Source organism: Phoenix dactylifera, chromosome 4, assembly GCF_009389715.1.
Source record: "Phoenix dactylifera cultivar Barhee BC4 chromosome 4, palm_55x_up_171113_PBpolish2nd_filt_p, whole genome shotgun sequence".
Lineage (NCBI taxonomy): Eukaryota > Viridiplantae > Streptophyta > Magnoliopsida > Arecales > Arecaceae > Phoenix > Phoenix dactylifera.
This window is the reverse complement of record NC_052395.1, coordinates 8,076,963-8,088,913: the sequence shown is the minus strand read 5'-3', so window position 1 is coordinate 8,088,913 and position 11,951 is coordinate 8,076,963. Positions and strand designations below refer to the sequence as shown.

General features: G+C 36.8%; 1 protein-coding gene across 4 annotated transcripts; it reads right to left on the bottom strand.

The window, feature by feature from the left end:
* Positions 1-1,493: 1,493 nt before the first annotated feature.
* LOC103714196 (two-component response regulator-like APRR9) lies at positions 1,494-8,246 on the bottom strand. 4 transcript variants are annotated; one of them, XR_005511424.1, is made up of 6 exons: positions 8,186-8,246; positions 7,969-8,153; positions 4,540-5,046; positions 3,345-3,506; positions 1,928-2,014; positions 1,494-1,797 (listed from the first exon to the last, which is right to left on the bottom strand). XR_005511424.1 is itself a non-coding variant. In XM_039125452.1 (5 exons), exons 2-5 carry the CDS (start codon positions 8,107-8,109, stop codon positions 1,702-1,704), a joined length of 906 nt encoding a protein of 301 aa, XP_038981380.1. In that variant the 5' UTR covers positions 8,110-8,155; positions 8,188-8,212; the 3' UTR covers positions 1,494-1,701. The 4 variants fall into 4 exon arrangements, 3 of the variants coding, with proteins under 3 accessions (XP_038981380.1, XP_038981381.1, XP_026663124.2); XM_039125452.1 differs by lacking the exon at positions 1,928-2,014 and having other exon boundaries at positions 7,969-8,155; positions 8,188-8,212; XM_039125453.1 differs by lacking the exons at positions 1,928-2,014; positions 8,186-8,246 and adding an exon at positions 6,838-7,818 and having other exon boundaries at positions 7,969-8,103.
* Positions 8,247-11,951: the final 3,705 nt, after the last annotated feature.

The following is an 11,951-nucleotide window of genomic DNA, read 5'->3' as shown; positions in this document are numbered from 1 at the left end:
CTTGCTGTTCTGTTACTAAACCTTACAACCAACCTCGGTATGATGTCGCTCGCCCTAGCATGTCCCTGGTCCGCCCAATCATAGTCGCCAAATCCCCTTCCAGTTGAACCCAAGTCGCCTCCAGGGTAAACCGCGTATAGGTAATACCCTCTCAAGTAGTTCTGAACTCAGCTCCAGGAACAGAGCTATCATAGAGCCGACTACCTCCAGTTGCAACCAGTCTAGAATCAGTATCTTTGATCCAAGAGACGAAAATCGTCTGAGACACTCTAAGAGCTAAATGAAAATCCCAGACGTCCCTTGCAATCTCAGGTCCTCCAAAAATCCGCACAGTAGAGAACTTATCAACATGGAGAAGCGCTCTATCACCCACCACCATGCGATTCTGACAAAGCTCCTTAAAGATCCTGGAGTTTCTGTCTAGCAAAATATGATAAGCAATATAAGCAGAACTGACACCCTTATTATTAGTAATGAATCTCTTCAGAACCTTTCAAGTAATCAAGAAAGACAGCAACCGGGCTTGAAGACTACAAGAAGCACTAGTTGGATCCGGCCAACTGCCACACCTGGACTGCTCTTGGGAAACTAAACAGGACGTGCTCGATAGACTCCACTATATCCCGGCACCCATCATAGGTAGGGTGGAGCCTCAGACCCCATCTACTCAAAACCTCTCTGGTCAGGAGGCAGCCTATGTCACCTTCTACAAGAACAAGGCAACCGAGGGGTGAACACGGAGCTTTCACAACCAGGCGTCATCCATCGACCGAGATGCCTCAGCTGTGTATAGCTTTCCTATAGAATCATTTTTTGAAGAGTGCAAACACACTACCAAACATGCACTAAATAGGCTGGGTCTAGCAAAAATTTGATCATGATCCAAGTTTCTGATCTGTAGACACTAACAATTTTACTAAACAAGGCTAAATCAGAGAAGAAAGCGGCTGAATGCTCCTATCGCCCAACCAAAAACAGAGATCCACGAACGAACATGAAATGGTCGCAGCTGCTGCTCCAGTCTTATGGTCAGGTGGTAAGAGCCTCTGGGCAGTGCTTGAAAGATATCCCAGCTAAAAATTTTGAGGTAGCAGAACCAACTTCCTGACATATTTGATCGCACCAGGGGTCCAGGCAGTCTCAAATTCCTCTTAGCTTCCAGCAGAAGGCCGGTGGTTCGCTCAACCTCCAGAACAATAATAACAGGAGTTCGCACTGATCTGACAATCCAGTGTTGCAACCATGGAAAGAAGAAATGCAGACATCAGAATGCACATAAAAACATAGTAACTCTATTTGATGGTCTGAAACAAGTCTTGGATTCCTGTTGGAAAGCTCAATGGTTTAGGGTTGCAGGAATTTTTTTTAATCACCACAAAGAAACACAAGATTCAAGGCACGGATAATGCTGGAGTCAGAATCTCATCCAGATGCAGACAGGTTTCATGGCATTCCAACACAAATGACTTCATTTCTGTCATTCAAGCCCAATATGAGGTAGAAAATTTCATTTTATTCAAAACTTTTTACAGGAGCACAGCTCCATGTCCGTCGAGCGACAATTATTTTATTACATCAAAGCAGATATCCCAACGACAGAGGTTTCCTTCAGTAATCCAGAAGCCACATACGGTTGTTGACCTCTGTTGAGGGGCTCGCACCCTTGTAACTCTAACCATTTCCCAGTGGAATAATATACATTTACTTGTTCGGCCTCGAAACCTCGCATTCTTCAGTCTTCGCAAACCTTCCACGTACCCTTGGCTGACTATCTGCTAGGGCCTTCCTGCAAGCATACTGCAAAATACAAACTTACCACCTTACACAGTTTCACAAACAACTTTGGGAAAAAAATGTGACCAGAACCAAATTCGATATATGTGATAATTTGCAATAAAAGTAATCAGTTAATTTCATCGATCAATACCTTACATATTAGCCCAGGGCAGGCTTCATTGTCTAACTAATTATTGCACAACAATCCTGTGATGCTTCTTAGGAAGACATTAAATCACTATAGAGGTAATTAATAAAGATTAGTCATCAAATGGGTTAATTATAGTATTTGATGAAATGGGATTGTAGTCCCTGTCAACAGGGCCTAAGCAAGATGAGGTTTTCAGTGATGAAATTACTAGATAAAGAGGCAGCATGGAAAAAAACACACACACACACACATATAGAGGCCCTTGGTTTGTGTACCTTACCTTTTCTTTTCCTTTTTCTTTTTGGTGGGGCAGGGAGAATTTGGGATTGTGCTCATCCTTGCCAAAGCAAAAGATGGATTCTAAAAAGTGAAAAGCGAAAATATTCCAAGTAGTCATTGCAAAGTATTTGATGAGTTATTTCATTGACAAGCAGCTACATGCGAATAATGAAAAAGTATAGTGCAAGTTCTTTTTTTTTTTGGTGAAAAAGTGCAAGTTCTTTCAACCTTAGGATGATTGCAGTTCTTATACAAGCTTTTATATGTTGTAATCCTTCGGCACGCTCACATGTGAATTGCATACCATGTTGGTTGAACTTGGAGGTGCCACTGAGGAGGCCGAAGGATTTCTGTTTGGGTGTCACAAAGCAGCAGGAGGAGTGGCAAGAACATGTGAATAAGAGGTGGTGGTTATGAGTGGAAGAAGTGGGTGCTAAAGCGGCTAGGGAAGAGAGGATGAGGGTGGAGTAGTGGCTATGCAGAGACCATGTTTAAATTTGATGGAATTTTTGTCAAATGAGATATGCATTTTCTTAATTCTGCCCAAGGACATAATCTATATGATATCAAGTTTAAATAAGCAATTTATTTTTTTTCCCAATATAGGTAATATCCAATAGACCCAAAGACATGAACTCCCACCAGCAACGTAACTGGGAATTTTTCCTTTGTACATCAAAACATTGTTGGGAAAAAGTCTCTAGTTTTTTCGTGGTTGTTGGTTCATTTTTCTCCTAATGGTTTCTACTCTTCAAAGTTCTTTTCTCTTACATCCTTATTATCAAATACCTAAATAAATATATAAAAGATACGAACTTTGCATAGAATATTTAGATATTGAAATCTTGTATGTGAAATAAATAACCTCATAGAAACCATGACAAGTTCTGAACAATAACAAATTTGTTCTTCCAGAAAGTGATTGTACTCATCTCTGTCTGTCTTTTTTGTTTCTTTTTTTATTAGTATAATCATCTCTTTGTCATATTTGTCAAAGGTAACAAAGTAACAACTTTCAACATGGCTGAATGGAAGCAAATATCATATTAGCTACACTTTACCCGCTTGTCTCACTCATCATTTTTAAGCTTTAAACTCTTAAAAAGAGGGGGAAGTTGAAAAGATGGTAGTCATTTACCTTGATTTTCCTGCCAAAGTTTCTCTTGGTCTTCTTCTTTCTATATCTGGAAAGCTTTTGCCTTCGTTCTTCACTCTTGAGGTCGCTGATGGTTAAAAGCCGCTCAAATGACGAACGAACAGCACTTGTGCTCCCAAAATTTGTATTATTATTGCCAAGATTCTGTCAGAAAAACTCAAAATCAATGACCTCCAACATCCTGTGGACATTACAGGCACATCTAGACTTCTTAGTATACTTGGCATCAAGCCAAACAATACCTAGCCGTAGGCAGATAATTATTTCACGGGCATGCAGTCAGGTGTGCTGGAGATTTGCCCATTGCTGGCATATCTTGGGAAACACATAATATTTTGAAAAGAAATATTCTTGATGGTTGGATTTTTGCATCTGGAATGTGTGCCCATGCCCCATAAAGCTACAAGTACTTAAAATGTTGTCTCTAAAATAAGTTTTATACAGAGTATATTACAAAAAAAAGCATTTAAGTTTTTCAAAACTTTTTCAAGAAAAATCTGCAATGATCTTTCTGCACATAAATTTCCATCATAGTAATGACTAATGCGCTACTTTCTGATAAATTTCCCATGAAAATCATTATAAATAATAAGAGTTGTAGAACCAATTGAAAAATGGCAGCAACTTAGCACCTCAATTTGCACTCACTTTCAAAGAAAATTGATGCACATTAGCAAATGAGCATCATAGGCATTTGTTAAAGCAGGTGCATTTCCTTTTTTAATAAAAATGCAATATTCGAGTTTGAAGTAATGTAAGACAACTAAACTGTTTGATGGAGTTATTCTGATATAATTCATTTCAATGTTGAAGCAGAGAACTCTGCTATAAAACTGTTCTTAAGAACTTAGCTTTTGTTTTCCCCTTTGACTTGGGAGAACTTAGCTTTTGATATGGGTTCCTTTGTCCACCGATTTTGCTTGCACAAGCCAATCTGAGCTTAATTATATTATTCTGCATTTATGAACTCTGTAGAGTGGGCCTGAAATTTAAATTCAAATAGTGGCACAGATAGTTCAAGGGATCGCTCATTTTAAAAAAGGGTTTGTTAAAAAGAAATTATCATGTTGATTTCTTGTTCTTTAATGTTTCTTATGAAAGCAAAGTCAACATAAACAAAGAATTAAAAAAAAAAGGAAAACAACCAGTCTAGAGAACTGGATGGATTTATTCTGACCTGAATATCCCCATCACTGTATGCTCTCCTCAGCCCAAATGCAGCTTCAAAATCCAGTCCTTGAAAATCAAGAAACTTTGGTATAATTGTGCTCTCGTGGATCCACTCCATTGAGGTTAGACACCCAGAGCTGATACTTTTCTGCAATGGTCCTTCCGCAACTAATCTAATTTTCTCTGTATTTGAATCTTCTTCTATTTGCACTGCAGGAAACTTTACATCTAATACCTCAGAAAATGACTCTTCAATTGCAGATTTCTCTAGGAGGTCCTTCTTGCACTCATAGAAGACATCATTCAGTAGATGATCAATTTGGGTCGACTCCATGTCCCCAACCTTAAATGTTTCTGTGATGACATCATCACCTCCAGATATAGTGGACATGGCAAATGTCATGGGATCAAGCGGAAGTATTAGTTCCTCTATGATGGGTTTAGGAGCTTTGAATAGATCCCCTTCTCCACCCAGGTCATAATCTGATATAACAGAGCTGTGCATCATGTTACCCTATAGAAAAAAACCAAAGAGTTAAGGAAATTATGTTCCATCCTCAAAAACTACTAGCTTCTTCCACAACATATGTAGGTTTTTCATGTTCTTGTTGGTCATATTGTTGATAAGTGAACAAAGAACATCTGAAAAAAGTACATCTTGGTTAAGACAGAAACCATGATATAGAGATAGACATGGTCCATATATTGTTTACACCAATAAACAAGCTTTTATTCTTAATTTATATTGATGGTTCAGTACTTCAGTTTATGTTGTAATTTTTCCTTTACATATATCATTGTAGCAACCGAAGACAATTAGTGGTATTGCATTTGAAGATTTCTTGGAGATTGTTGATACAGAATTGATGATTATTTTTTGTGTCATATGTAGCTGTCCAGTGGAAGTTTCAATTATTCAAGTAAGAGATTTAAAGTTAGGTGGAGAGCATAATGCTCTAAATGTGTTGCTTCTGCCGTTCATCTAATCAAATATGGAAGCAAAGAAATTTTTATTAGTTTAGCATAGTCATCAAGCATATGAAAATAAATGCATAAATTTAGTAAACTAAATTACTAGTCCTTGGTCTGAGGCTTATGTGATTATTTGATGATATAAACTTCTTATGTTGTTCACTGAATTTGCTAGAAATATCTGAAGGAAAATGTTGAGGCATAAATAATATCAGATAATTCTGCAAATGGTAATATGGTATAGTTTAAATCTTAGATGCAGGGGTTGCTGTGTTATGGTGTCAATTTCATCCATGAAATGTGCTTCCAATGCTCCTGTTCCATGTGACACTTCAGATTCTGAGCAGCATATAGTTTATTAATCTGTACAATGACTGAAGTCTATTTTGCATAACAGGAGAAATTCATATGTTGATAACAGAAATATCAATATTTTCATGAAATAGTCTCGAAGCTGAGGTACATCATCCCGGTACTGAGCTCCATATTGATGCTATCTTGTTACTATGTTGGTACACCCGATACAGAAGCCGGTTCGGCGTAGCGAGTGTCGATATGCCCCTCGTACCGCATACTGGTACCGAATCGGTACGATACCCCCCCTACCGCCCGATTCGATGCGGTATGGCGTACCTTGCTCAAAGTCCTGATTAATCCTTAAGACTACTCTTGTTACTACAAACACTGGATTCACGTCGCCTTAATATCCAAGGATTTGACTGTATGGATGAAGTCTCTATTTTTTTGCCTAAAGTGGAAAGAATATGAACTTAAGAATTGGAAACAAAGCATGTTCTAGTGTGATTTGGCAATAAACATGATAAGATCACCAAGCAAACAATGAGATGCAGCAAGAAGCCAATTCAATTTAATATATATACATTAGCAATAGAAATGGCTGTTATCCCTTAAGCATTGTGAGAGAAATCAGTACTCAACCACCACGACTTGATAGACTAATACCATACAACTGAGAGAATTCATCCACCTTCAAAACCACCTAATCATGGCCATCTATTTCTGAAACCATGTCTTAAAGTATAAAGTGTTCTATATACATAACAAGTTTATAGCTTTTATAATGAGAGAATTATAACTTTTTCTCAATCTCTCTTTTTCTCTACTGTAGAATGTAATACATAGTGTTAATTCTTAAGCAAGGATATTTATAATCTTTTGAAATGGATCTCCATTCAGCCAAACATAACATTTATAAAACATATCAATAAAGAACTTGACAGAATATCCTTAGTCAAAAAAAGAAAGGATAACTAATTGAATCCTTGGCAACCATGCACCGAGTACCAACTTCTAGCATTCACTAGTGCCTTACCACAGTAGAACTTGTCAGTCTTCACACGTTCACCAACTCAAACCACAGAACACAATGCAACCTAAACCTACAAGTAGTTTAAAACAAAAAATCTAAATGAAGGAAGCACATGAAGAAAAAGAAGCAAAAGAACGAGATGTAAAAGAACAACAGCAGGTACTTATATATGACCGTATTTATACCGCAGAATCAAAATTGATAATCCCAATCAATAATTTGGTAGTTGTTAGTAATAGTTATGTTATCCTGCTACCAGAAAAAAAGAGAATTTCTTATCTGAGCACCCTTTATATCCAAGACCAATGTCAAAGGATTTTTCATGGAATAAAGGTATGAATAGATTCTTGATAAGCACAAGCAGATGGATAAAATTAGGATAGCAGAGAATTGTTCAAGGAGTTCAACTTTTTTTCCTTCTTTTTGATACCAGAACCTGTGAAGCGCAAACAAAATAACCAGTAGGAACAGCTTGATTTATTAAGCACCGGAAAATATTCATATATCAAGACTCGATAGATATCAGTGGTAATCCGTATGAAACATTATTTAGCGTATATGTTGCATTCAAGCTACAAGCATTTGTCGTATTAGAATGCATAAAATCAATGGAACATAGCAAAGAACCTACACAAGATCCTGACTACTTAGTAAAATCTAAAGAGTAATCTTACCAAAAAAAACAGTGAGTAGAATTAGATCAACGGTCAACGGCATGCAGAAAAAACGCAATAACCAACTAATAGAAAAATTTGCTTGACACCAAACAAAACTACTCTTGAAATATCTTTATGTTAGTAACCAATCTTATCAGTTGCCGAATCAAAGGGAAAAAATGGCCGCAGTCCAGGGGCATTTCAGTAATCCTGACAAAGACAGTGGGCAATTCTCGCCTTGCCGCGCGGTGCTTCCCTTCTTTTACCAAAAGACCCACAACTATCTCCAAAACACCTTTTCCGCCTTTCCTCTTGCACATTTTTTTTCCTTTTTGGAAAAGAAAAAAAAAAGAAAGAAAGAAAGAAGAAGAGCGGAGCAGCCTTCAATTCTCATTCCAGTTAAAGAGAAAAAAAAACAAAAATACATCAGATATTAAAAAAATTAGAAACAAAAGATGAAGAGGTGCGAGTAAATTACCATGTGGGGTTCACCATTTGGAAGGCTGATGCCCAAGGGTGGCAGATGGGAGTAGTGCTGAAGCTGGTGGGGCGGCGGCGCCGCCGCCTCCGGCGGAAATCCCTGCAAGAAAGGATACTGAAGCCTTGCCTCCGCGTACATCTCCTCCGCTTCTTTTCCCGTCTCTGCTCTCTCTCTCTCTCTCTCTCTCTCTCTCTATATATATATATATATATATATATATATATCTTGTCTTTCTTTTCTACCTACACTAATAAAAGAGCGATGGAAAGAGGAGAGGAAAAAGAAATGGGGTGGCAACCTTATATATAGGCGAGGACTTGGGCGGGCCGGTAAATCCCAAGCGTTTCTTTTCCTTTCCCTACGAGAGCTCGTTTGGTTCGCGAGAAAAAAAAAAAAAAAAGGTATGGCCAATAAAAAAATAAAAAAATAACTTTTATTTTATTAAAATTTTTTCTAAAAAAAATTTATATTTTTATATTTTTTTATGATCAAAAGTATTTTTCCAAATATTCTTTTCTCACTTCTTCTCAAAAATTATATTTTTATGAGATAAAATGCTTTCCGCGAACCAAACGAGCCCCCAATATAAATACAGCTACGTGAATCACTATAAAATTGTTTGGATCGCAGAAAAAGTTGTTTTTCACCAATTTTTTTTAAAAAAATTAATTTCTGAAAATACGTCAAAAAAATAGTTTTAACATATTTTATGGATCATAATAATATTCTAAAATGATCTATGTTTATGTTTTTCGGAAAAAAATATATAAAATATCTATTATATTTTTTATAAAAACAATTGATTCATAAATTTTGATGGCCTTTTCAATTCACAATAGGTAGAAAATAGCTTTTTCTTATGTCTCTATTAATTTTTTTTCATAAAATATAATAAAATCATAAAAATATTATCTTTTTATTTTTAAAAAAACTTTAATATTTTTTTTATAAATTATATTTTTTTTCTATGCTTCGATGAGCAACTGTGCCACCCGGTGCGTGAGACAGCATTTGCCTTGGATCTCCACTTTTGGAAATGTGTCATGTAAGCGATGTCTTTTTTAGTTAACAAACGAGGAGGGTGTAACTTGGGATGTTGGTCTCTGTGGAAGGGGTATAATTTGGCGTTTTCCTCCTTACAAAAATTTGGATCATCTGCAACTTGGCATGTTGATACTAACATGGGGGAAAAAAAATGAAATCCTATACAAACAAAAGAGTATTTCTCATGTTACTATGATTCATGAGTCGTGTGCGTGTCTGATGTCATGCTAGCAAAAATGGGTTGTCCCATATATCATATATGGTTCCAACTAGTAGCAGTATTGTGCAGATATAATTAAATTATTATGTATCAATCTTTATATTAGGAGAAAAGAAATACTCGGGCCAGTTCTTAAAGTCTTGAAGTGGCTATGATAAAGTTCGTCGTCTCGGTACCGAACTCTATACTAGTATCACACTGGCACAGAATCAATACAGTACAGAATTTTTTGGCATACCAAATATTGATACACCGTACCGAATACTGGAACCAAATCAATACGGTACATTTTATACCGTCCGATTCGGCTCGGTATGGCGTACCATGAGCTGTGATATAGCACAAACAGGAAAAAAAAAACAAAAGCGACAGCTACGTCGGTGCTATATCAACATATTATGAATATGAACAAATGGTTTCTAATTTTTCAAAATTTTAACAAAAGTGAAATTTCATCCGTTCGATTCTTTTTCACTTGTTTGCCTTCATTTTCACTAATATTATACGGTAATATTATGGGTGGATAAACAAAATGATCCTCCATCTTTAAGGGATATAACAATTATAAACTCTAAGTATGAAGATTATACAAGCCTTGATGCCATGGACATCACATCATATGCACCTCTACTTTATTATGTTCATTAATTTAATTTAAAACAATATAATGAGTTTCCTCCATTTACACGACCCTGTCATATTAAAAGAACAAACTACCAGCCACTTTGGTTTATCTCCAAGAAACAAATATATTGCAAAGCTCTCTAATTTTACCATTACTTCTCTTCACTAGGTATCGCTACCGACAAATAAGTCGATTACTCTCATTCGTGCTGCGAGCGATTGATCGGCTTTGACACAAGAATAAAATTGATAAGGGCAGGAAGACAGATTGCGAAGCAGACGAAACCGAAGTTGATTGTTGTGAGCAAAATTTTGTATCATAGTTTAAGTTCAAGGATGCATACCTTTGGGCCAGAGGCAGCGTCGACACTGCCTTATTTTAGTTAAATTTAACCTTGAATACTTCTCGGGTGTGAGCCACTAATAATAAATAAAAAAATATATGGTGAAAACGTCAGGGCCTACGTAAGCCCAACAATCAATGGTTAAAATAAAAAACAATCAAAGTAAATGGAGCTAGAGCACTTGGAAAGTTCAAAGACCGGCAGTGGAACGACACTAAGAAGGCAAACGTAAAGAAAATATATATATAGAAAAAAAAAGATTTTAAAAAAAAAAACAGAGGGAGGCATATCCTGTCTTCCAGTTCGTCCAAATGATTCAGATTCGCCTACCAACATGACCTAATCCCTTCACGTGCCCCATCGCTTCTCATAAATCTAATAAAAACAATAGCGAAAGGTGACACCACCCTCCATATATTTAGACCTTAGCTTATTTAATTTGTCGTGGTAGATACTAAATGGGGAACCAACTATGCAATAAAATAGCCATCCACCACTTGGAAAGCTCTAGAAGAATAACTCAACAATGTCACATGTTGTGTGGGGTCGAACTGGTGGCGGGACGCGAATGAAATGGAGATGGAAATGGAAATGGAAATTTTGGTGGGCTGGTAAAAGAAAAGGTGGCGAACGAGCTCCGTGGACCATGCAAGGAAAGGAGGGTGATGAAGTGGGAATCTATAATAGGGCAAGCCACTAGTGTAAGAAATGGAAGGCATTAGCTGTTATGGAATTGATGGCATGACAAAGAAGACCTTAAATGGCATTACATTAGCCACGCATCGATACTCCCAAAGGACTTGAAAAGAAAGGTCATGCTTCAAATCCCAGCAGTGGCGATCTCTTTGCTTAGTAGTCTTGGACTTATGTCCTCATACTTCCAAATGAAGCATGGAAGATAAAAATGCGTGCTAGTGAAAGTTGATTAATCTCTGGAAGGATTCTTTCCGAGTAATCATAGGTCGGTCCCAACTTATCTCGATTATATTGCTCGAGATTAGGTAACATAATTTTGTAGCTTCATCTGATATCGCCGTCCATAATTGTATTTGGAGCACAAATATGTCCCTAATCTTCCATGTGACCATAAGTCACCATCTCTTTGCTGGCCACAGTGCTCTTTTTATTGTTTCCAAATGAAGCACGTAAGATAAATTTGATGCTAATTAATTTATTAATGGTTGACTCTGTTAGTGTAGCTGCTGGTAAACACCACTTGTGGAACTTGTCGTGATATTGAAATCTCTATTAAATCTGGAGCACTAATGTATCCCAAAGGAATACGGATGTGTCTGAGCACCCAAGCAACCTTTTACTACACAGTTACTCTTACATGATGTGCGAGTTTCTCACCTATTAGTATCAATACTTGCAGGAATATTAGAGAGGTTTCACATATGTAACATCATACTTCTCAGACCTTTCACCATTAATTATAGCATTGAACATTAAGTTCATTCCACTGATCTATAAGTCAACGATTCCTTTTTTTTGTTTTGCGAAACATTGGTTTGCCTTCTAAATCTATGACTCCATGTATAACTAAGTTGATGCGATGTCCTCCTATCAGAAGCATGCATGAAGAGAGGAGAAATGCTTCAGTAGTAGAAAGTTCATTGCAAGAATATAGCACGGACTAAGATGTGAGTGTCCTAGTGTAATCTACAGCCTATCTGCAGCTATATATATTTATTGATGAAAGAAACAATAGAAAAAAAACACATCAGCTATATATATATATATATATA